The sequence below is a fragment of the Bactrocera tryoni genome, chromosome 5 (genome assembly GCF_016617805.1).
Source record: "Bactrocera tryoni isolate S06 chromosome 5, CSIRO_BtryS06_freeze2, whole genome shotgun sequence".
NCBI lineage: Eukaryota > Metazoa > Arthropoda > Insecta > Diptera > Tephritidae > Bactrocera > Bactrocera tryoni.
The window spans coordinates 13,489,275-13,516,426 of NC_052503.1; the positions used below are offsets into that span (position 1 = coordinate 13,489,275).

The following is a 27,152-nucleotide window of genomic DNA, read 5'->3' on the forward strand; positions in this document are numbered from 1 at the left end:
GAAATCTAGGGTATATATGTAGTTATATACTTAAACATCAATCACACATTTTTTGGATACGAAATCTTTCGACATTCTGCCTTTGGTAAGCAAATGCTCGATGCATCTGGCATGTGCATTTGTCGGACGGCGGGCAGGATGCAGGGCGCTATTTCTATCGGAAACAAAGAATTCAAAGAGATTCGTATTTTTTAAAAATTTATCTTCTAGTTAGACTAAAAAAATCTGAAAAGAAGTGTTTAATTTTACAATTTTTTTTAAATTGAAAAAAAGTGGTTTTTGACCAAAAACAATTGACTTTAAGTTGTTTAAAAATATGTTCCAACTTGAATTTTTTTAGTTTAATTAGAAGATAATTTAATGCAAAAGATAATAAAATTTGCCCCAATACTATACGACGTTTAGTTTGTTTTCTATTCTGCCCGCCAATTAAGAAAAATCGTAAAAATGAAAAACCGAGAAATCGCGCGTCAAAGTTTTCGCTCTCTGCGAATATCTGCTACACGCTCGGCCACTATTTCCCTTCTAGCTTCGAAAATATTTCGCATTCCCATCTATAACTTTGGGGACATATTCTTAGATTATTTTTAAAGAGATTTAAGCAAAAAAAAAATAGATTTTTTAAAGCTTCTAAAGCAGGCTCCCCCCTTAAATAGACTCAAACCTTTAGGTTTACGTCTTTTTATTTAATATATGCTGCCTATGTGTTAGAAATTGCAAATAAAATTTTTAACTGATCAAATTTGACCTGGACCGACCAAATATATTTTAGAGACGATTTTCGAAAAACAGACAAAGTACCAAAGAGCCAAATTTGTCAGTCAGAATCATGATGGAGTTCAATATTACGTTAAAAAATGCATATAATCAATGAGATATGTTGAGTCGATCCATTGTTCGAGAGCGATAACTAATTTTGATACTTTCATATTTTTCAGAATCTCTTACATTTTTAACTGGTTCTCTCGTAGACTAAGTAGACACCTAAAAGTTGTCCATTGACGAAAATATACGAGTTCCTCATCTCACATGTTAGTGTTAAACTCTATAAAACTCTACAAATCTGAGCTGAACCGAGGTTGATTTCATCTATGTATGAGCTTTGAAGAAATACATTATAGGGAAATAATATTTTATAAATAGTCCTTATTAAGGAATTATCTCTATTCTATATTTATAACGTTGAGAACACAGCCGTCGTACATAAAATTTTTTTCAATAAAAAAAACCGATTAGAAAGTCGTCCTTTATTATACAAAAAAACTATTTTTAACTAATTTTATTCACCTTTATTTTAGCGCATTAATAGCATTACCAAAAACGCTTTAAATTTCTTTCAACACACCTGTAAAATAACAGAAAATTGAGATTTGATTACTCTTTGTTGTATTTAACCTTAACTTCTGTATAATTCATGGTCAAGGTTGCAAAGTGGTGAACGCTAATGAATTCACACACAGTTGACAACAATCTACTTGAGATGAAAACACGATTTTGTAATTATTATGCAGCAACTGTATCTTGATGTCAACACAGAGCAACGGATCATGTGACGTTCTCATCTTATATGCAAAAAGTTAATGTTTGTTAATCAATATATAATTATATATACATATGTATACTTTCATGCGAAAACAGAAATATTGTATACAAATTAAGTTTTGGACTGTAGACGTCTGATCTCATAAATTAAGTTTCAAGGCAATGGATTGAGCAGCTGATTGTCAACTAAAGCATCTCGGAATAGGATAAATGGTTCGTCAGAGGCTTCAACGCAGATTTTTATTTTTTATTCAAGGTGATTTTTTGACATTAAAATAAAACTGTTAAATGCTGAAGAGTCCGATTGGAGTCTCGAAAGTTATGGTCGACACTATATACTTATGTAATTAGAGTTCAGAGAGCACTTAGGCTAGTTCACATTGCGCCAAAAAACTCTTTGTCTTTGAAGTTCTTTGAACTGGTACTTGCTTGTGTGATCAGAGAAAGAGCGAAGGTGAGAATTTGCTAAGCGCGAAAAGGCTTGAAAAAACATATTAACTCAAGGCGATGCCTATTTCTGTAAAGAGTCGTTCGTTGAGCACAGGCTTCGACGCCTTGAAAGACCTAATCAAGAAGGAAAAAAATACTGAAACTTTATAACAAATCTTCTCCGGCCACAGTCAATGCACTTTAAAAAGTTATTTTTATGCTATGCTCTTGAGCACCAAACGTATCATAATCTTCAACTTAAGTTAACCGCACATACCGTTAAGTGGCAGGCACAATCACGCATATATAAATATACATATTATTAAAATATAATTTGCATTTCAGATAATTATGCTGTCATTTCGTTTGCAACTCTTCAAAGTTTTTTAAATATTCAACTGAAATTAGTGCTTGATATTCTGGCTTAGTTCCAACGCATGCGTGGCCAGTTTCACTGCCAAATTCGTGCTACCAATTAATTGCCGTTAAGGCATATGCGAACATCTTAAGCAAATCAACGAAAACTTAACTTTGATTGGGCTATTCGGCGCTCTTTTGCGGTCTTCTTCAAGGTCTGGTATGGTAAGGTGAATATCCTCATTTGAATAATTGTGAGCGACTTCGATGGCAGCATCTTTACTCAACGAAGACTGGTAAACAGTTTTATTCGTTTATTTCCCTTTTATATTTTGTGAAAAATAGATTGTGTAGTAAAGTGTGGAGATTTCATTAAAATTTTAAGCGTTTGTTTATTTTTAGTTAAGCGGAAGTGGTCATATGGACAAGAACCCCTTCTCCAAATCCAAATTTGTTGATTCACATTTTGCGTTCATAAGTTTGTTTTGTTTTTTTACATTTTCAACATCGTCTTTCGAATTTGTGCCGGAAATGAATGCTTTTGCCGCTATAAAAATATAACCTTTTTTTTTGTACATACATATATGTATATCTGGTGTATCTATCAATTTCGTATAAAAAAAATCATCCGATGTAAATGGTGGCTTCGACTGCCAAAAGTATTGCTTCTTTAATTGTCACTTATGTTAACATATAAAGCTTCTTTTGATTTCCTCATATCACTCATTGCTGGTTTAGTGATCATCAGCGGCTATAACTAGCAATTCAAGTGTTTGCATACAATGAGTACTTCTGAGCGTTTTCAACTGAAGTAGTTTGCTTCCGCTAGCTAGTTTGATCTTCTTTGAACTACGTAAACACATAGAATAAGTCTGAAAAAACTTCTGACCATTTTTAACTTACACCTTTAATACAAAATGGCTTCAAAATCAATTCAAAGTGGTTGATAACTGCGCTATCTCCACTCTCAATGAACGAAAACGTTTGCTTAAAAATTTTCGACGACTCGGCTAAAGTATTTATTTTAAGTGTTTACTAGCTTTCTGTGTTCATATATGTATTTATACTATACCATCCGATCAAATTTGACCCGAACTGGCGAAAAAACAACATTTTCAATATAAGTGTAAATAATAATATTTATACTCTCGCAACAATGTTGCTAACGAGAGTATTATAGTTTTGTTCACATAACGGTTGTTTGTAAGTCCTAAAACTAAAAGAGTCAGATATAGGGTTATATATACCAAAGTGATCAGGGCGACGAGTAGAGTCGAAATCCGGATGTCTGTCTGTCCGTCCGTCTGTCCGTCCGTCCGTGCAAGCTGTAACTTGAGTAAAAATTGAGATATCATGATGAAACTTGGTACACGTATTCCTTGGCTCCATAAGAAGGTTAAGTTCGAAGATGGGCAAAATCGGCCCACTGCCACGCCCACAAAATGGCGGAAACCGAAAACCTATAAAGTGTCATAACTAAGCCATAAATAAAGATATTAAAGTGAAATTTGGCACAAAGGATCGCATTAGGGAGGGACATATTTGGAAGTAATTTTTTGGAAAAGTGGGCGTGGCCCCGCCCCCTACTAAGTTTTTTGTACATATCTCGGAAACTATTATAGCTATGTCAACCAAACTCTACAGAGTCGTTTTCTTCAGGTATTTCTATATACAGTTCAAAAATGGAAGAAATCGGATAATAACCACGCCCACCTCCCATACAAAGGTTATGTTCAAAATCACTAAAAGGCGTTAACCGACTAACAAAAACGTCAGAAACACTAAATTTTACGGAAGAAGTGGCAGAAGGAAGCTGCCCCAGGATTTTTAAAAATTGAAAATGGGCGTGGCGCCGCCCACTTATGGACCAAGAAGCATATCTCAGGAGCTACTAGACCGATTTCAATGAAATTCGGTATATAATGTTTTCTTAACACCCTGATGACATGTACGAAATATGGCTGAAATCGGTTCACAACCACGCCTTCTTCCAATATAAAGCTATTTTGAATTCCATCTGATGCCTTCTTTGTATAATACGAGTATAAACATTAGGAACCAATGATGATAGCGGAATAAAACTTTACACAAATACGGTATTTGAAAAATATGTAAATGACGGATAATGAAATCTCGATTATCACTTTACCATGCGAGAGTATAAAATGTTCGGTGACACCCGAACTTAGCCCTTCCTTACTTGTTTCCATTCAGTTTTCAGCGAAGGACTTTTAATGGCTACATTGATCTGAAGTGAAACATGGACAAGGGCTGAGACGAGTTGATCCTTGTGGCATTTACTACAGTGGCCATAGCGCAAATTCGTTGTGGGATTCGTGATGGGAGAGAGACTCACTCTCCGAACCCGTCATTCACCCCCGTGAATGAATGTCTAGTCACAATCCACTTCCAAAGCGAAGTTCTTTAATACCGCTGATTTTTGTACACGCCCCGACGGAAGAGAAGAACGAAGTGAGCAAAGATGCCTTCTATGATCGCTCGGAGCGCACCTATGAGAGCTGTCCCTCCACGTTGTCAAAGTCGCGGTTGACGCCTTTAACGCCAGTGTGGGCAAAGAAGGTATCTTTGGCACGATGGTTGGTAAGTTCAGCCTACATGATGAAACATCCCTAAATGGGTTGAAACCGTTCAACTCCGCCGGGGCCCGAAATATGGTTAACTGTAGTACTAGATTCCTGCATAGGAAAATTCATCAAGCTACCTGGCTGTCTCCGGATCGAAAAGCCACCAACCAGATCGATCATATTGTGATAGACGGAGAACACGTCTCCAGGGTTCTAGACGTGCGTACGCTTCGAGGTCCTAACATCGACACTACGTTTAGCTTCTTGCAGCCAAGATACGCACCCGCCTCTGTGCTGCAAAAAACGCACGTCAACAAACACAAGGAAGGTTCGACGTCGAGAAGTTGCAATCACAACAGACAGTCGAACGATTTTATACTTGACTAGCACTTCTATTTTCTGAGACAGGAACTGTGACAGCTGCAAACGAAACCATTGGTTTTCGAAAAATGCAAAAGAACAGTCGGTACGATGAGGAATGCCGCGTCGCAGTTTAGAGAAACACGTGCGGGATGGGATAGAGTTGAAAGGGGAAGCGGGGGGAGCATTTGCAGACAAAAAAAGAGAGACCGAAATGCGTGAGAAAGAAGTGCTTGACAAGCTGGCCGACAAGGGTAATGCTCGAAAATTCTACGAAAAGATCCGGCGACTAACAGAAGATTTCAAGACCGGAGCATACTCTTGTAGAACCCACAAAGGTGTTCTACTTAGCATACTTAAATTATGGAGGAAACATTTATCCAGCCTGCTGAATGGCAGTGAAAGTACAACGCCAGGGGAAGGCGAACCCGATTCCCTAATCGATGACGATGGTGCAGACGTTCCATTGCCCGACCATGAAGAAATGCGAATAGCAATTACCCGTGAAGAACAACAAAGTGGCGGAACCGATGGATTGCCCGCTGAGTTATTCAAATATGTCAGATAAAAGCATAACTAACGATTGGAATTGAGTGTGCTCTGCCCAATCTACAAAGAGGGAGACCCCAAAATCTGCGCTAATTACCGCGCAATAAGCCTCCTCAACATCGCATATAAGGTTCTATCGAGCGTACTTTGTGGAAGATTAAAGCCCACCGTCAAAAAACATTATCAGTGTGGCTTGAGGATCGACACCACCTCTTCGTCGATTTCAACGCTGCTTTTGACAGCACGAAAACGACCTACTTTTATGCCGCGAAGTCTACATAGATTTGGCATCCTCGTAAAACTAATACGGCTGTGTAAACTGACGTTGAGAAATACCAAAAGCTCCATCAGGATCGAGAAGGATCTCTTCGAGCGGTTATCGTGCGACTTCTTCAATCTACTCCTAGAGAAAATAGTTCGAGCTGCAGATCTGAGTAGAGTAGGTACAATCATCTATAAGAGCGAATAGCTGCTGGCGTACACTGATGATATTGATATCAGTGGCCTCAACATCTGTGCAGTTAGTTCTGCTTTCTCCAGACTACATAGGAAAGCGAAGCAAATGGGTTTGATAGAGAACGAGGGCAATAAGAATTATCTGCTGCAACAACAATTTCAGCCTCGAAATCAATAATAACGCAGGATAACTCTTGCCAATTGGTGCCACTTCGGATTGAGTAGGCATTTGAGAAGTAAAGTCCTCTCTTGACGAACAAAAACCAAACTCTATAAATCACTCATTATTCCCGTGCTGCTGTATGGCGCAGAGGCATGGACGATTACAACATTTGATGAGTCGACGTTACGAGTTTTCGAGAGAAAAGTTCTGTGGAAGATTTATGGTCATTTGCGCATTGGCCACGGCTTCTTGATTATCTGAGTTTGATAATAATCTTAATATTAATTGAAACACCTTTATCAACTCTCACTTTGACGGAGTATAATTACCAAGAATTGGCGATAGCGAGAACTCTTTGTTGCCAGTTGATTTCAGTGGAAAACTTGCACTATTACATTCTGGGAATTACAGTAGAGTTAATATGACCCTGAAATAAAGTTTAGAAATCCTCTTCATTTCTCGCTTATAAACATACTTTACATAATCGCCATAAAAATTCAACCAAACCGATTCATCATCGTCGCGTGTTAATGGAAAACCCATTCATTTACTTGAGTGAATATTCCAAATAGTTCAACTATGTACAAAAAGATGTTATCTGCGCTAAGAATCGACAAGTCATCCACCCGGTAAATCACTGTTATTTATTTGAAGAATCAAAATATAAATCTCGTTTTAGCTTGTTGTTTATGGTTTTACCAAAACTTTTGCGTGCAGCTAATCGAAATTTGCATAAAAACCTCATATCGTCTAAAGTTCTGACTAAACCGGCCGTTGCTATGCACCACTACATGGAAACACAGCATAAATTCAGTTTGATAACTTAAAATTTGATATCTTAAAATAGAGCTGATGCTGAGCTGATGCTCTAACCAGAATTTCGCGTGGCCAAAGTCAATGAAATTAATTAAATTCTTAGAATTTACTTTCGATGAACTAAAAATAAAAGTAAATTAATGGCGGCATGAGAAATCTGCTTATGAGAATGAGCTAACAGGGAATTGAAAGCGAACAGCGTTCAGATTACACTCTCTGAAATAAATACGCAGACAAACTGAACGAGATCTCGATTGCTGTTATGACGTAAACGGCACGCGGTAGATTGTCTTTGATTGCCTCTCTATTTTTTGCCATTGCTAAGGTGTCAATTTGTAAAAGAAGTCGAGCGAAACGGGCAGAGTTGTTGTTGTGATTAAATACAATCGAACTGTACTCGTAAGCGAATAAAAATAGAAACAACACGAATATTTTTAATTCGCGCAATCGCGCCGCCGGTCGTTGTGTCAATGACTGCGACAATTTCTTATTTCGTGTTTTTATTCGAAACACTTTTTATTTTGGTTTTATTTTTATTTTAATGGACTTCAATTGATGTATGTTTTTGGCTGGATTCTGCATCTTTGGCAATTGTTACTTGCTATTAAGGGTTATTCCCACTTATAGACTTTTTTTCTTCAGTTTGTTTTAGTTGAGATTTTCTTCTTATTGCCGGACGTAAGCGCGAAATGCGTACGATTTAGAGAACAGACGTCAATTGACAACAATTGGAAAAAAGAGTAAAAAACAGTAAAATCACATGACTGATCATTTCACAAAAAGTGTATTCGAATTAAGTGATAGCTTCAGGTTCAATATGTTTTATGTCCGTCGCCTCACCTGAACAATTTAGTAGAAAATGCACACCTGACAGTAATATTTTTCTGGGTTCTAAAGAGGCTGGAATCAAATAAAATACAACTACCTTTCCTTATTCAATAACAAAGATATGATATAGGATAGTTTTTGGTTGGTTGGTCTGTATGATATTTTTTTCTAAAAATTCTGTCCACTTATGGTCTGCATTCTCTATGGTTGGCTACCATATTACTGTTGCGTCTTTCAAGCGGTGGTGTCTGTCATCAATGTATCAGTAGATGGACTATTCCGAAGTGTAATTTTCTTCGTGGATATGTGCTGCGATAGCCGACCGGTTTAGACCTTGCTGACTGTGCGCTCAAAGCTAGTAAAGGAGTGCATGATCTCATTAGCAATAACTTCAAGTTTATTCCATACTAGATTTATATTGATGTCCTGTCATAGTGAAATCTTCGAAAACTGCAAAGCCTATGAGCTTGCTAAGGAGGGCAGCCTTTCCCCAATTTCATCCGACTGGAAGCTAGTAGGTATTCCGATGTCCTCCTGTCTTTGGACCTTTGGACGCTTAGTGAGTTCAACAAGCGCTGGTCACCGCGACTTCGAGATCTTTCTGGCCCACTTTGAACCGTAAGAGGTTTTTCGAACTTCATGCCCTCAGCAAAGGTAATCGTGCCACAATTGTAAGTGTCACTATCCAATAGGTTCACACGTGGTGCGGCTAAGTACGATTTTTGCCAAAGTGTGGAGGAAGGTGATATGGGATCATTTTGAAACTTTCTCCTTTATTTCTTGGCTTTTGCCACACTGAGATTGAAATATCTCGGTTGAAACACTTTTGGCGAAACTAGCGAACATGCTTACCCAGTTTTAGGATTTTTGGGGTAACATAAAACTATAATAAATCATTTTGGATCAACACTACGACCTAACCAAAAGTAAGTGTCTATGGATCCTCTAATTTTAAGTATCATATAAGGCCATGAAATGTCTTCTGCGAAGAAAACTATGGGATTGTCCAAGCATATGTCTATATCTGTAAGTTTTTTCTAACCTGGCATTTTAATTTTCCAAAGGAAAACGTTTCAGACATTAGTTCATTAAATCTACATAACTTAAACAAAATAGTATATTTGCTATCGCTCAGAATTTGAACGTTATCTATAGGGTAATAGTCATGTAAGCAATATGAATATATTATATCGTCACCTAAAATGCAAAATAACGTAATATCTCTTTTTATAAGTTTACGGGCGAAGGTAAAACGGTAGGTATATTTAAAAAAAAATTGAGTTTTGGTTATAAAATGATTACGTATTGGTTAAATCGTAATACGATATAGTGAATCGTTAGCAATAAAAAACTCTATTTCGGTTTTTTTGGTGATACGTTGTTTTGCATTTTAGCTGACGATAAGTATGTATTTCAAAGTAGACCAATAAATTCTCGTATTTAAATTCCTAAAATAAATATCTTCACTAGTTTAACTGAATTTGGTTTAAAAATTTAATCACTCCCTGTATTTTTTAATTTTCAACCTACTTATCCAAGTTGAAATCAGTTTCATGATTAAAATGTACCAAAAATAAAAAAAACTATTATGCGGATGCGATTACTATTATTATGTACGCAATAAATATACAAAATAATCCAAAAAATTGTTGATAATTCCTTGCCCGAAGCGAATGATTAATCCGGTACAGGTTTCTGTACTATTTTTTACTATTTCAGTTTTTTTTATATTGAATGTTGGTGGTCGCGCAGTTGACAGCATGATAATGGCGCTACGGTAAGGGACATTAGGGTGGTAGTTAAAAATTCCAAGAATGATTTAAGCAAGTTCAAAAGTTAAATTTCTACTTGAGCGGAAGATAACAGATAATTCAATCATGAAAGGTCAGCAATTTTAATTGCAATTTGAAAAAAAAATTAAAAAACTATTGCATTTTTCATTATTGCAAGGTGATCTGTGGTTTGACTCTATACAAAACGTCTTGACCGACTTCACTTGAAGTATGGGAGGAGTTTCGGAAAACCGAAATTAAATTTTATTTCTACATTTGAGTATCACCGCAATGTATATGTAGATATATAAATATATTTTCAAATTAAAACAAAAAATTTTAAGAACTTGTCTTCAATTTGTGAGCCATATACGCTGAAGTGGAAATACAGCTCTTAAGAAAAAAGTAATAAAAAATGTTCATAAATATTTAGTGTTAATAGCACCACTACTTTTTTTTAATAAAACAAAGGCGAAAGTAGTTTAAGAAGATTATGCGAGATATGCTTAAAAATTCTCAAAATTACGCTAATGAGCTGGCACGTGGTCAGTTCGCTTAAAATTTTCGGCCAAAGTGGTTACGCCAGAAAGCAAGTGATAAATAAAATAGATATTTTAAAAATAAAAAATTTTAAAATAGAAAAATTATAAAAAAAATGAAAATAAAAAAAATATAAAAAAATTTTAAAAATGATAATGATTAAAATGAAAAAAAAAGTAAGAAAAAAATTAATTAAAAAATTAAATTATCTAATTTTTTATAAATTGTAAAATAAGAAAAATAAAAAAAATTATAATCGTCACTCAGGATAAAAAACAATTATTATAAAAAAAATTTTAAGGATAATTGTCAAAAAAATCCAAAAAATTAAAAAAAAAATTATTAAAAAAATTAAATTATAACTAAATTGTAAAATATTAAATAATTATAATTGTTAAAATGTAACAATAAAATCCAAAAAAAAATTATTTAAAAAAATTAAATTATAACTAAATTGTAAAATATTAAATAATTATAATTGTTAAAACGTAACAATAAAATCCAAAAAAAAAATTATTTAAAAAAATTAAATTATCTAAATTATTACTAAATTACAAAATATTTAGATAATAAAAAATTGTAAAAAAACAAAAATTATAATTGTCAAAATGCAAAACAAAAAATTAAAAAAATATTAAATTATTACGAAATTATAAAATAAAAAACAATAACAAAAATTATAATCGTCACTCCGCCGCTCTGATGAGCGTTTGCTTCCAGCCACATATGCATAACAATGAAGCGTAACAGTCGCACTGTCTCAGACGGTTGACAACTGGAGTTTAAGCATTTCATAGCAGCTACTCAAGTGTGACCGTTATGACGCAAGCTTGACGCCTGCGTGAAGCGGCTAGGTGACAATTTCAGCGGCAAATCTCAGGCAAAGACATTACAAAGCAACATTTGAGAAAACAAGAATTGGGTAACCGCATTTTTAACGCCCCAAAGCGCTTAGAATTTCAAGCAAAAAAGAATAGACCTCTTATAATTACGTCATCAAAAATCACACAAATATATAATATACGGAAAAAATTGCATTCTGACATCTAACAGTATTGATTGTTGCCGTTGTTTGCGCGCATTTCCGTCGCCCATCAGTCATTTCGGTAAACAAATGCAATGCTGCGCGAGTGTCAGGCTCAGCGCCCAGTGAATGGCACCTTTTTAAACGCATATATATAATAGCAATGCCCAACAGAGCTGCTACACACATACACAACCATAAATGCACCGACACTTGAGCGCATGCGCGACCTGTTCAAACGGCAGTTCAACGGTTCAATGGTTCAACGGTCCATCACTAGTGCTATAGATAAAATTAAAATTACAAAAAAATCGTTAAACATAATATTACCAACAGCATTAACAATAAAGGAAAAACAGCAACAACAAAGGCAGTAAACATAACATGATCAACATAATATGAAAAAAATTAAATAACAAGCCATATAGTCGCTGACTTGCGGATCAATTAACCTTGACACTCACTTTTCTGCTGCCACCACTTCTATAAACAGCAACAACACTTACAAAAAAAATATCAAATAGCGGCTGATCTGTTTTGCTTTGTTTTGTTTCCTTTTCTGATTATGTTTTTTTTTTATTTTTTTGTTTTTGATTTTGAATTTTTACTGTTGCGCTGCGGCATCTCAAGCATCGACGAAATATTTTCGGCGAGATTTAATTGTGCGGTCGCGTCGTTAACGCGTTTGCATTTTCGGTCTCAACTTCACCTCCAGCTTCATTATTTTAATTTCTTGTATCTAAAACTAATTTTATTTCTGCTTTTTGTTAATTTTTTTATTTTTTTTTGCTTTTTCGTGCATATTTTTCTACTTCTAATCGCGCACGCTCGTCTTCTTGCTCAGCCCAGACGGAAGGTGAGCATCAGTCTGCGGTATTATCGAAAGCGGTACGGACGTGGCAGCTCTGGGCAGCTCTTGGCGGTACTGATTGGTTGTTGCTATTGTTATTGACATTGATGTGAAGTGGATTTTGTGGCGCTGGAGTTTAGTAAATTTTAAAACTTTAATTTGTGAAGAATGAAGTGCGCTACAGCCGCTATTTTTATGTGTGTGTGTGTGTTTAGGTGTTGGTGAAAAATCTGACCAAAAAATTTATAAAAAATATGAAAAAATTGATAAAAATATACAATTTTTTTAATTAATAAAATTATAAAGTAATATTAAAAAATTTTTAAAATTTTTGAACAAATAAAATTTATTGGAATAACTCGCCATTAAGTAAAGTGAAAAAGGTGAAATTCTATATCACATATAGAATTATTATAATCTAGATTTTAAATTATCAATAAAAAATATACAACTTAAAAAAAAAATTTCTTTTGAAAAATATTGTATACAAAAAATAGTAAAAAGTTTTTCATAAATAAAAAAAAATTACTTGAAAAATTTTTAAGCAAAGAAATATATTAAACAAATAATATACTTTTTTTAATATTATCATTAAACAATTAAAATTAAAATGTAATAACATAAAAAAAGTATAAAAAAGAAATAAAAAGGTAATAAAAATAAAATTATATAATTTTTTATAAAAAAGTAAAGAACATAAATAAAAAATAATTTAAAAATATTAAATTTAAAAAATATTTTTTATTATAAAAATAAGTAAAAGAAACATAAAACATAAAAAGACAAAAATTAAAAAACATAAATAATTAATACTTTAATTAATTATAATTTTAAAATATTATAAACTTTATATTTTTATTATAAAACAGTAGAAAAAACATAAGATAAGACAAAAATTAATAAAATTAATAGCTAATAATTTAATTAATCATAATTTACAAATATTAAATTATTTTAGCTAATTAATAAATTAGTACTTCCTAATTAAAAGAGAAAGTATATGTTAATTAAACATTTTATAGCAATTTAATCTTAATTTTAAATAATTAATTATAATTTTTGTATATACATATGTTTGTACATATGTATGTTATACAATTTTTTTTTTTTAACATTTACTTTAAAATTAAAAGAAATTCTAAAAAAAAATTTTAATTTTTAATATACTAAAAAATTATAATTTCATAATTTAAAAAAATTATATATAAAAAAAATTATAATTTTAAATTTAAGAAAAATTAACCTCAGGACTTAGGTACTAAATTAAAAAAAAAAAATTATTAAAAAATTCATAAATAGGAGAAATTTGCATTTTTTATTTACAAACAAAAGCAAACATTCTAAATTTAAGAGCTTTTATTAGGTACATTAAGAAGATAGTTTTAAAATTTTTTAACATATTTTCTTAAAATTTATACACAAGTATCATTATTAAAGCAAAGGCAAAGTGAACACTTAACTGCAATAGCCAATCGTCTACAAACACAAACACACACACATACACACAATAATATGTCAACACGCATGTGCACGAGTCACTCAACTGCAAAAGTCGCGATATCCCGGTATCTCCATGTCATCGTCGACAATGCTTTGCGCATGCGAATTCGCCGTTGAATGCAAATTGCGCCGACATGCAAATTTTTAAATATTCTTTCAATAAAAAAAACTTGTGTTAATTCCAACATATCTAATTAATTCAAATTTTGCATTTTAGAATATAAAACCACGATTATGAGAACCCAAAAGTGTTAAACGAAATAAACGAAAAATTTAAAAAAAGATAAAGAAAAAAGTGCTTTAAAAAAATTGCTAACAGCAAGTGCCATATAAGCTTTTTCTGAGTCTGAACCAGTGAGTTGAATAAATTTTGCATCTCTCCTTGCACAAAATGTGGCTGAAAGCGTTCAGTATAGCCGTATTGGCGTTATGTGCTGGAGCGGCAGCGTCGAATTTGGACCGTTATGAAGGGTAAGTAAGCAGGGTAAAAGAAAAAAATTGAATTGTTAATAAAATGTATCATTAACTGTTTATGTTTAGTTGGGAAATAAAATATTAAAAAAATATTTTTTCGGAGGATTAGATTTTTTCTACGATTTTTATTTTTCAAATTTGTAAGTATTCAATTTTTTTGCGAGTTAAATAAAATTTAATTTCCCTGTAAGTCAGACCACTGATGAATATTTGTTAACAAATTTTCAAACAACAAAAAAAAAGTTTCGTTTAATTATTTGTGCTCTTCGAAATTTTATTCTTTCTTAGCACAAATTTTGCATCGTTATCTGCAAAACACGCTCTCTTATATTCATTGAGATAACTCAGGCGTTGACCGTTATATGTACTCACCTGGAAGTTCATAAATCTTTATATTAGGTATATGGAAGCTCAGGGAAGTATTGTCCCGATTCAACCCCATTTTTGATACACACAAGTGGGCCACGCCCGCTTATACAATTTTGAAACTACATAGCTCCATTAAAGTTCTGTCATATTAATATTTATAAAGACGTGAAATCACGAGTTATGGTTTGTATCGTATAAAGTTTACTATCACTATTCTTATTTATGCCAGCATCTTACTTTTAGTTTTTTGCATATTGTTACATGGTTTACACCATATGCAGGTATCTACTTGGAGTAATACGAAAGAGTCGTGCCCAACTTAGGTACAACTATACCCTATATAGGTAATTTTGTACCGAATTTAGATATATTCGTTCATATGTGGCATTTCAATGCAAAAGTCTTGTACCGAATTTAGATACCACCATACCGTTTATAGGTATTTTTGTACCGAAATTAGAAATATTTATTTTTATTTGGCATTTATTGTTATAATCGGATACCACTATACCGTATATAGGTAATTTTGTACCGGATTAGATATACTCCTTCTTACGTGGCATTGTAATGCAAAAGTTTTGTACCGAATTTAGATACCAACATACCGTATATAGGTATTTTTGTACCGTAATTAGAAGTATTTATTTATATTTGGCATTTACTTTGATAATTGTTTTAATTATATTAAACATAGATATTTTTAGCATAAGTTAGTATCAGTAGTTAGTCATACCATCTCGCATGTAAAATTTAATGTCTCTGGCATATTTAGTTATTGATATTTCTCGCTTTTAATAGATTTTAGCAGTACCGTTATGTGGGGAGTGAGCGGGGTTATCTACCAATTTCATCCATTTTCACACTGTCGGTAGAGGTTCTTATAAGATTAGTACTCAGCAAATTTGGTTGTTGTAGCTTAAGTGATTTTGAAGATATGTACATTAAACTTGATAGAGGGTGGGACCACGCCCGTTTTTTCAAAAATGTTTGTGTACAGGTGCGCCTTGCTACTGCATTCCTCTGAACCAAATTATAGCTTTATATCTTAATTTAGTACTTAGCTACACGCTTATTTTGTTGCTCATACGCTATGACAACCAGAAGCCTTAAAAGAACTTAGCTCATAGATGTTTATATGTATTTGGAAGTATTTATAAAAATTATAACATAAAGTTTTTGCAAGCAAATTATAAAACTATCATATATAACAACAATAAAGAGTGAATTCCCAAACAACAACAATTCTACTTTCCTCCAAAAGCTCTGCCACAGTTGCTACACCAAACGACCTTAGCGAATTCATTAACAAATTTTGTGCAACCAACTGATTACGCGTCCGCTTCGAGTTTATTTTTATTTATCAAACGCACTTTAATTCTTAAATAATCACATTTATAATAGGCAACCTTGCGCGCTGCGCTCAAAGCGCTGCCAAAACACAGAGCGGAAAACGAAAGACTTAAGACACGAACTCGCTGCTGGAAATTCATACTATTTCACATGCCTTTGACCGAGTTAAACACAAGTTGTTGTATTAAAATTTCAAATAAGTTATGAGCAAATTTAATCTGTTGCAAAATTCAAATTTTTGGCACAGCTTGATTGTTAATTCTACCCGAAAACGCGTTCACTCTGCATTCACCACTCACTGGTGACTGTGAAAAAGCAAAAGTACAATTAAAAAGCATGTACTGTTTTGCAAACACCGGGTTTGTGAACAACGGGGAGCTGGTGTTTTAATATCTGATAATATTTTATATATTTTTTGCTTTTCTTTTGTTGCGTTTCGCTTTGTTGTTTATTGGCAAGCGCTAATATTGCATACTAATGTTTACTTTCCTCGCTTTTGTTAAGCCTTTGCCGCTAAACACTTTTGCTATACCCACTTGCATATTTATGCTTTTGTATGTAAATATTTCAAGCAGCTAAGCATCTAAATATGCTTTGTAAGTGCTCGCGCGCGCATAACAATTGTTGAATGCATTGTTGTTTGTGTTATTTTCAATGTGGAAGCAATTGCTCTATGCATACTCAGAAGCTCAGGGGCAATCAAACTGCAGTTAACCACTTAGCAATTGAGAGAAAAGCTTAAAATGCATATCACATATTTATGTGATTTTTACGAATTTATTCAGTGACGTTGCCGGTTGTTGTTGATTGTTCTATTTTAAATAAGAAAATATATATGTTGTTGTGGGTTAAGAATCTCATTTACAATTTATCATATTTTTCTAAGGGCTTAAGCATCGTTTCAAAATATTTTATGCTTAGTCATTATTTGAAATTGTGTTCTGGAAATATTATTTTATTGTTCATTGGTTTGAGTTCGTCAGAAAATGAAGAGAAAGTACAAATATTAACTCAAATTATATGTAAAGAGTTTTTTCCACTCAAGATCGTATGAAAGTGGTTTTGTGATCGCAAACGCAGCTTAATCCGGAACTATATGAGATTTCAACCCGATTGTAGGTGACTAATGCATTATAAAAAATGTCTTAATATATAAAAATTTCGTGCCACGTTTTTTGTCCACGATGGGCTCCTAAACTAATGAACTGATGTTAGCAAAATTTAGCTCACTGTGTCCAGTTTAAAGCAACTTAGAAGATAGGATAGTCAAAACAATTCATAAATAAGAAATACAGTGAAAGCTGCATTAAATGGATGCTCTATTAAGCGCACATCTCCATTAACATATTGACCGATTCCACAATTTGTTGATATTTATTGAGTACAATCTATTAAGCGGACAAATCTAATAACTGAACAAAAAGGCTGGTTCGTCAGTGTCTGCTTATGGGAGATTTCTTCCTCTCCTTCTCATCAAAATACAATAGTGACATTAAAATTTATAGAGGCATGAAATCACGAGTTATGGTTTGTATCGTATAAAATTTATAAACTTTACTAGCGCTTCTATTGTTTACGCCAGCATCATACTTTTAGACTTTTGCATATGGCTTCGTGGTATACACCATATGTAGTTATCTTCTTGAAATAATACAAAATATTTGTACCGAATTTAGATACCACTATAGCGTAGCGAATATTTAGATATATTCCCTTTTATCTGGCATTTCATTTCAAAAGCTTTGTACCGAATTTAGATACCACCATACCGTATTTAGATATTTTTGTACCGAATTTAGATATATTTCTTTTTATCTGGCATTGCAATGCAAAAGCTTTGTACTGAATTTAGATACCACCATAACGTATATACATATGTAGGTGTTTTTGTACCGAATTTAGATATATTCCTTTTTATGTAGCATTTTAATGCAAAAGTTTTGTATCGAATTTAGATACCACCGTACCTTATATAGGTATTTTTATACCGAATTTAGATATATTGCTTTTTATATGGCAATGTAATAAAAAATTGTGTACCGAAATTATAAATATTTATTTTTATTTGGCATTTACTTTGATAATTGGTCTAATTATATTAAACATAGATATTTTTAGCATAATTTTTTACCATATTACATTTATTTAAATGCTCTTTCTGTGAATTAATAAAAAAAAATGTTTGAAAATGATGAAAACCTATTCAATATATTTATAATACGACTATCTGCTTGTCCACTTATCGCAGTTTGGTATTTTCCAGTAACAAAAAATAAAGACAAAATCATGCTACGGTGACGGTAATCATGTAATAGATTTTTCTAATTCCTCTAAACGCAGAAATTATGTAATAACACATTTGACACCGATTACATAAGAAGGTGTGTTACATATTTTTCACTTTAAAATTTCAATTCGAGGATTTATCAGGAAATATTATAAAACTTTCGTATTTTTAACTTATAATTCAAAGTCTTTGTTTCACTTCATAAATCACCAATAATAAACCGTCAGGCACTTGTATTATCTATGTTTGACATTGAAATTTCCAGCCTAGTAATTCTCAAAAAAATTCCAAAACTCCAATATTTTTAATTTATGTATCAAAGTCTCTGTTTGGCATCATAAATTGCTAGGCTCATTAGTAATTAATTTATATGCACTGTGAATACATATGTATGTGTGTTTAATTTTTTATTGGAAACTATAAATAAAAAGTAAAAATAAATGAGCTAAAAATATAACTAAAAAAATGTCATTAAAAATGCAACGGCTAATGGAAATTTTACTAAATATCCACTTATTTATGTAAGTTAAGTTTAAATTAACTTCTTATTTTATGGTATTTGTGCTGATATGAAGATGTGATATAGTGAAGCCTAACACAAACATTTCTCAAGTTGGCGCCGCATAAATATTGTCGCCCAAATATTTCACATTTTAATATTTTTAACTGCTATGCAAATATCTTGCTTATATGTTATATAGTTTATATAATATATTGCATATACATATAGGTAAATATGTATATGTTTGTATATTCAATTTGAGTTGCTATCAGCGGAAGTGATTTATCAATTTAAGTTATCACTAACGTATTAGTTAACGGGCAGATAAACAGTGGTGACCAAAGTGACACGCATTCCACTGCTTATATATTCATATTTATGTATATATGTATATTTGTATTACTGTATGTGTCTTAATATATATGTATGTGCGACACACATTAGCTAATCAAAATCGGCTGACCTTGATGACACGACCAACCACTTGCGCTGAAAGTATTCGAAAACGGAAGTAAATATGATCATTTATCATTTGCGTTATGCATGAAATTCAATGCGAATATTTTAGAAAGGAAGTGGTACGAACTTGTTGTCTTAATTGCCGCGCAGCTAATGGCGGCCAGTTTAGGCTGGTTTAAACAGGACATTTATTGACTTAATCGTTCTGAAATTTGAATATTGAAACGAAATTCTATTACTTTAGGTTGAAAGACGAACTGGACTACACACGAACTTAAAAAATATGTATGTGATTGATTTTTTTTGAAATAAGTTATATGTATAGAGAAATAATATATTTTTAATTTCTAAATTGAATTGTCACTATAAAAAAATTGCCTCAATCCATCAAAAATGAATAAAATTACGAATTCGAGTAGAATAAATAATTTCCATGAACTTTCTTGGGCAATGTTATTGCTTTTAACAAGTTGTAATTGTTATAATGAATAAATGAACTCTTGTCTAGAAGAGCACACGTGGCATGTGGGGCAATAGCAAAGTAGATAATGGAGGGTCACAACCTAACAACGTTTAAAAGCATCGTAAACTTCCACAAAGATAAGTTTTGTGTAATAGGTTCAAGAAGAAGAGGAAGAGAAGCAAATGGGTTTGGTGGTAAAGGAGAACTGAGCGAAATATCTCATGTCTTGAAACAAACAGTCCTTGGCTCCCATGTCACTGTTGACAATCATAACTTCGAAGTCGTAGGTAATTTCGTCTATCTTGGAACCAGCATTTACCAGCAATGTCAGCCTCGAAATCTACTACTACTATTACTTCGGACTGAGTAGGCAATTGCGAAGTAAAGTCCTCTCTCGAAGAACAAAATTGAAATTCTGCAAGTATAAGTCACTCATTATTCCCGTCCTACCATATGGTGCAGAGGCATGGACAATGACAACATCTGTAGAGTCGACTTTACGAGTTTTCGAGAGAAAGGTACTACGGAAGATTTACTGCCCTTACGCGTTGGCCACGGCGAATATAACATTCGATGGAACGATGAGCTGTATGATCTATACGACAGCATTTGCATAGTTCAGGGAATTAAAAGACAGCGGTTACGCTGGCTAAGTCTTGTCGTCCGAATGGACGAAAACACTTCAGTTCTTAAAATATTCGGAGCAGAGAAAGAGGAAAACCTCCGCTCCATTGGAAAGACCAAGTGGGGAAGGACCTGCCTTCGCATAGAATCTCTAATTGGCGCCAAGCAGCGAAAAGGAAGAACGCGCTGTTGTAAACTCGGCTATAACCAACGGTTAGCGGTGTCTACGTCAATAAAGAAGAAGAATATTCAAGAAGCAGCTCTCCAATATGGGCATACCTTGTGCATATTTCCGTTTTTTTTAAGCCGGAAATTGCTGACCACCTAATTCCACCGAGTAGGAATCACATTTCTTAAAGTAACGCCCAGCAAGTTTCTGAAAATCATTAAAGTACTGGTTTTATGTGAGCATATATGAAAGAGGGGAGAGTACATTACCTTAGAACGCAGCGCAAACAGCAGTTAAATTCTATCTACCAATGCAATAAAGGGGTGACTTCAGCTCTTCGTCTGCTGCAGGTAGCGGTCTGTTTCTCACTTTGCCTTAAGAAACTTGTTAACTGACTCTTTTAGTGACGTATGGCAAAAGTCTTGTTGATTAGATGAAGCTCAGATTTCTTTTGGATGGATAATTGTCATCGCCTCGCTATACAGACCATTATTTCAACTGGATCACCCTGTTTTTATTTGTTAGAGAAAAATTTAAGGCATTGAATTTTTTTAATATTAAATCTTTTAGAATTCGATGTATATTCCACACTATTTTACGAATTAATATTTGACGATCTAACTCTCGCCTAGAACTCAAGTGAAATGAGGGTATGAGAAGACTCTGCTTCGATATATATTTTCAGCTAATTACTTAACAACCAAATTAAATGCTTTGACTGCGTCTGCATTTCATAACGTTTTTCTTACATTACTCCTTGCTGGGTCTTTGAATAAAAATCTGCATATGAATAAAACAAAAAAAAAAATCACCGACTTCAATGATTACAGGCTCAAAACAAACAAAAAATAAAATAAATAAATTAATAAATAAAATATAATTAAATCACCAAAAAACAAAAATGAAATATAAAAAATGCTAAATTACGATATTGCTTTTGTTGTAGTTTTCTTCCTTTGTTTAATGTTTTTTGTGGTCACTATGACATCTGTGCTGTTGTCTACGTTGGCGCCATTAGTGTCAGCCGCAGGTGTTTAGAGGGCGATCTTATAAAGGTTGTCTGAATTAAAAAACAAACATTGGCGGCATCTTCATACAATTATATATGCATATATGTAAGTAATCATGTTCGCATAGTGAATAATTGTACACCTGTTGTATACCAATTATCGTGCTCAATTTTTTTTTTGTTGGATGTTAATGATGTCGTGTCGACAAAATATATCAAGCATGAATGAAGCTCTAAGTCAAAGCAAATGCTAATTAAGAATTCAAATCCCAAATATTTGTATATTTATACGATTATATTTTATAATATTTTTATACATACTATATATATGTTTATCCGATATGCATATATATATGCGTGTGTGTGTAATTTCTTGCTACGCAATTGTTTGTTATAGCTTTTTTTGTTGTCTGTGTTGCACTTGTCACTACCGCTTAAGTTGCAATATTTTCGGCATTTTTTGTTGTTGTTTTTTTAACGGTATTTTTGATTTTGTGCGCTTGCGTGATTATTTTAATTCTCTTAATCATGACAATAGACATTTTGAAATCCACACTGCTACTGTTGCAGCAATGCCAATGACTTTATTATTGTTGTAATGTTGTAGATATGTATGCTTGTTTGCTAGTCAGGCGTTGAAGCAGCTATTTCACTTACACAAACGCGTGTTAAGCCGTCTTTTGTTTATGAATATATTTGATGAGATTATTTCGAAATTGTTAACGCCATTATTGACATTATTTGTTGTTGTTTTTGTCTTTGTTTGTGTTCGTTGTTCAAAATATTTGACTTTTTTATTATTTATTTTATAATTTTTACAACTTTTTACACCAAAACAATCTCCTGTTGACAATGCAACTCAGCGCTAACATTTGTATAATGAGACATTTATTTGTGATAAATATTGTTAATGATTTCGACGACATCTGGCAGTTTTGCGATTTCGAAAAAAATTTAACGTATGTTTTTGGAAAGCTTTTAAGTGCTTTAGCTTTGATAAAATTAAGCAATGAAAATAATAATAACTTGGAAAGCAACTGTTTAGAAATTTAGAGAAAAGCTGATTATAAACATTTTAAAAAATATAAAAAATGTTTATTATTAAAAGAAAAAACAAGAAAAGCCGTTAAATTCGGTTACACCAAAGCTATAATGCAGTTTACAAACAAAAAACCCGTAAATGGTGCTTTCGACAATGGAGCTGTTTCTAGTAAAGAAAAGGATATTCTAAAAAGTAAACTTGTCATACTGATTATTTATATAAAGGGTAATCCATTTCGAGGTTTTCAACTTTTTTAAAGAAAAAGCACAGAAATAGGGAATATTTATTACCATTCGAGTGTTGGCCGCGGCTACGTCTTAGATGGTCCATCCATTGAGTTAAATTTTTAATGACTCGTTCATTTCGATTGGTAACGGACGAATGGCATGCATGATATTTTGCTTCAAAGCCTGAATCGAAACGGGATTATCCGCTTAGACTTTACATATCTCCACAGGAAAAAGTTTAGCGGTATGATATAACATCACACGATAGATCAGCCCAAAACGTGATATCTAACTGCTCTCCGAAGTGTTCTCTCAATTCATTGATTGATGCAATGTGTGGGAAGTGACGCCGTCTTGTGAAAACCAAATGCCGCCGAGACCACGAGCTTCAATTTTAGCCATAAACTAGTCGGTTATCACGGCGCAAAAGCGTTCGCTTTTGATGGTTACGTTCTCACCGGCATCACTTTCGAATAAATAAGGACGCATGATTTCACTGGCCCAGAAACCACACCAAACCGCTGTTCTTTCTGGATGAAATGGCAGCTCTTAAAGTTGCTTTTCATTCCAAATGGGCAATTTTGCTTATTTACGAGTACATACCCATTGAGCTAGAAATGGGGCTCTCGTGGAACAAAATTGAGCTCAAAAACTTCGAATCTTCTTGGAACTTTTCAAGAGCCAATAAACCTAAGCGATGTCGCTTGGGAAGTTCGACGCCTTTAATTTTAGATCTTGAAGTAAACTGCGCCAAGTCGTTCCATACGTCAGTCCCAGTTGCTGCGAACGGTGCCTAATCGACTCTCCGCGGTCTTCTTGTATACTCTCAGGTACGACTGCTATATTTACTTCATAGTGAGCTGGACGTGGTGTATTGGGTCGAATATTATCCAACAATGAGATGTTGCGATTGGTGTTGTGAATAGTACGCTCATTAGGCTGATTTGGTTGAGCGATTGTTCATGATGAAGTGCCAAACAATGCTGAACAAAAATAACATGACAGCTTGACATGGCTTTTGACATCCAGGCATCCTATTATCAGAATGTATTTTCTTAGAGTTTCTATAATATATCTGACAGATTGACCAATACTTTTGATAAAAGGTTCACAATGGCTACTGGGGTCCACATATCCGGTATCTGGGGGAATTGAATAGTTGTAGCCCGATTTCAACCATTTTTGAGCGTAAGATGCAATATTCCTGCAAAGTTTTTTCTGGACACATGGTATGACCCTAGGATATTTATTTATTGATGCAGCGGTTTTTTATTAGTGTCTAACAAAACCGTAATATGGGGAGTGGGCGGGGTTAGAATTTTAATTCATACATTTTCACAGGGTGGGTAGGGTTGCCAGAAATCCCTGAGTGAACTTGGAGCTGATTGTTTTAGGCGATATGTACATTAAAATTATTAGAGGGCGGGACCACGCCCACTTTTAAAAAAACTCAACCACATTACTCCCTAATACAATTCTTTGTACTAAATAAAGGTCTTGTGCCATATTTTGGAGCTAGTTATGCCACTTTATCCCTTTTCGATTAATATACCGTTTTGTGGGCGTGTACCAAATTTCATCAAGATATCTCAATTTTTAACCAAGTTATCGTTTGCACACATGGGTGGATGAACAGGCAGACAACCACTAGGTATTTGACTCGTCTTGTCATTTATATCTTCTTCTTTATTGGCTTAGACAACGCTTTCGCGGTTATTGTCTAGCTTACAACAACATGCTAGTCGTACTTCGTCTTCGCTGTTTGGCGCCAATTGGAGATTCCAAGTGTAGCCAGATTCTTCTATAGTACACTTGGTCTTTCCAACGGAGTGGAAGTCTGTTTAATGGAGGTCTTTCTATCGAAAATTCGTAAAGTCGTCTGCCATTTATATATTTGTATATAATTCCTTATCCATCTCGATTAGTTTTAGGTAACATATACAACCTTTACTTAAACAAAACTAGTATACTTTGTAGCAACATGTTGCAAGAATATAAAAATAAAAGTAAATCAAATAACCATTAATAATACTAAAACTTTTTTCCATATATTTTGTAGCTACAACAAATACACAGTCTTCCACGATGGCGAAGATGCCTTCAACTATCTTGTCGATTTACAAACAGAATCAACAGAACTGGACTTTTGGCTGCTAACACGCAATATGTCCGTCGTCACAGTATCACCGACAGAGCAATCCACATTTGAGGCGCGCTTGAACGAATTGAATGCACAATTCGTGGCTAAGCCGCTGATGGAGGAGATGTGAGACCACTAAATTCAAAACTCATATGCTTTAAAATTTAATAAAAAAATAAATATATATTTCAGGTTTGCTTTCAATGAAACACTCGGTGCCTGTGAGGGTTCTGAATGTGAGCTAAATCGCCCAAGACGACAGGCGCGCGGCTTCTTCTCGCACTTTCCGCGCTACTCAGAAGTTCGTAATAATGGAAAATATTACAAGTATTTTTAACGAAACTTACATTTCTTAAAATTCCATAGGTCTTAAATTATATGAGCGCTTTGGCTGCTCGCCACCCGCAAAATTGCCGCTACGAATCGCTTGGTCGCTCCTCTGAGGGTCGCCACATAGCGGCGCTCTCCATATCGCTCAACAGCCGAGTGCGTGATCGTCGTGTGGCCTACATACAGTCGGCGACACACGGACGTGAGTGGATTACACCGCTAACTGTGCTTTATTTGGCCAATGAACTGTTGAACAATTTGCGCGCATTCCAAAGGGTGTTGCAAGATGTCGAAATTTATTTGGTGCCACTGGTCAATCCTGATGGTTATGAGTACTCCTTCACGAATGTGAGTTGCAAGCGACATATTTGCTTTTTCGAAATAAATCTAATAAAAAATTTTATGCGCTAGGATCGCTTTTGGCGCAAGAATCGTCATCGCTACGGTGGTCGCTCCTGTGCTGGTGTGGATATCAACCGCAACTTCCCGAACAACTGGAACTATAATGGCGCCAGTCAAAATGTGAGCACACTCTTTCACTAAAATATTAAAATTGCACAATTTCAAATTTAATTTATTTTTGTATCTGCAGCTTTGTTCCGAAGTCTATTCCGGCACTGGTCCCACATCGGAGCCTGAGACAGCGGCAGTCGCACGTTATTTGGAATACAATCGCCATCGCGTGAAACTCAGCTTGGATGTGCACTCGTTTGGCAAGTTCTTGTTCTATCCTTACGGTTATTCGAGGTAAGCGAAACACTCAGCCTTGACTTCCACCACCTATTCGATACAACAAATTTCTTTTTCAAATTATGTGCTTCGAAAAAATTTCATCTTACTAATTACCACAATTTGCAATTATACCCACACTTCAGGAATGCCGTTGCCCCCACCCGCAACCTGCTGCATTCGGTTGCTCAACGCGCCGCCAACCAAATCGCCAAATACCGTGGCACCCATTACACTGTCGGCACTTCGGCTAGCATACTTTACGAGGCTTCTGGCGGTTTAGACGATTATGCTTATGGCAACTTGGGCATCCCCATGTCCTTCACGGTCGAGTTGCCCGGTGAGAACTTCCAAGTGGCGCCATCCGATATCATTCACATCTGCAAGGAGACATTCGCCGGCTTCATCGAGTTTATTCGACACGTTAGCTTGTATTAGTGTAAGAGAGGGGGGACTGTTCGGCGTGTTCTGCAGTCGTGTTGAATGTTAATTACTTAAGTAATGCAATTTTTTATGTCTGTGTGTTAATTAGTATATATTTAAGTAGCAACTTGGTGTACAATTTAATTTAAATGAAATAAAAGAGATTTTATTGACGAAAGAATAAATATTTTAGGTACTTACACTGTGACAAAAAATGCCCGGAAATTGTAAAAGAAATATTTATTTTCGCTCGTTTTTTCACTCTATTCCGATGATTGTTGACTTGTTTGCTTGGACTCGCGAGGGATGTCGAGCTCTCTTGCCTTCTCTCTAACACTTGCGTGACAATTTTCAAGCACCATGTTCTTCTCTATTTTAATATTTTCATCAGTTCGAAAGGTGGAAGGTCGTCCAGAGCGAGGCATGTCTTCAACGAACTCTGGAACGTCTCTGATGGTTCTGTTCCACTCGTAGGTTTGTGTTTTTCAATCACCGTAAGCGTCGTTCAACATTCGCAACGATTTCGCACATTCATTGGAAAGGTATTGTCCTTGTGCGTCTTTTTCGGCATTTGTTATTCATTTGAAGTCTGAAAACGTATTGTCATCCATTTAATATGAAGAAAACCTCAGCCGTAAATTATCGTATTTAGTTGGCTCTAACTGAAGAAACTTGAAAGAAGTAGTTTGCGCAATTAAAAGTAGTGACTTTGGCTTGGAAGACGAAGGACGTACTGAGCGTACAACAAAATTTGAAGATGAGGAACTGTAAGAAGAAGACTATT

The 27,152-nt window shown here is 34.2% G+C and overlaps 1 protein-coding gene across 1 annotated transcript; it reads left to right on the forward strand.

The window, feature by feature from the left end:
* Window positions 1-14,162: 14,162 nt before the first annotated feature.
* LOC120778111 (carboxypeptidase B) lies at window positions 14,163-26,458 on the forward strand. The gene is made up of 7 exons (XM_040109814.1): window positions 14,163-14,242; window positions 24,806-25,012; window positions 25,079-25,187; window positions 25,253-25,564; window positions 25,628-25,738; window positions 25,809-25,963; window positions 26,092-26,458. The coding sequence occupies exons 1-7, from the start codon at window positions 14,163-14,165 to the stop codon at window positions 26,381-26,383; spliced, it is 1,266 nt and encodes a 421-aa protein (XP_039965748.1). The 3' UTR covers window positions 26,384-26,458.
* Window positions 26,459-27,152: the final 694 nt, after the last annotated feature.

Coding starts and splice junctions, on each gene's coding strand:
- LOC120778111 (XM_040109814.1), top strand. CDS start 14,163: ATGTGGCTGAAAGCGTTCAGTATAGCCGTATTGGCGTTATGTGCTGGA. Junction 25,565..25,627: donor ATGAGTACTCCTTCACGAAT/GTGAGTTGCAAG, acceptor TTTATGCGCTAG/GATCGCTTTTGGCGCAAGAA. Junction 25,739..25,808: donor ATAATGGCGCCAGTCAAAAT/GTGAGCACACTC, acceptor TTGTATCTGCAG/CTTTGTTCCGAAGTCTATTC.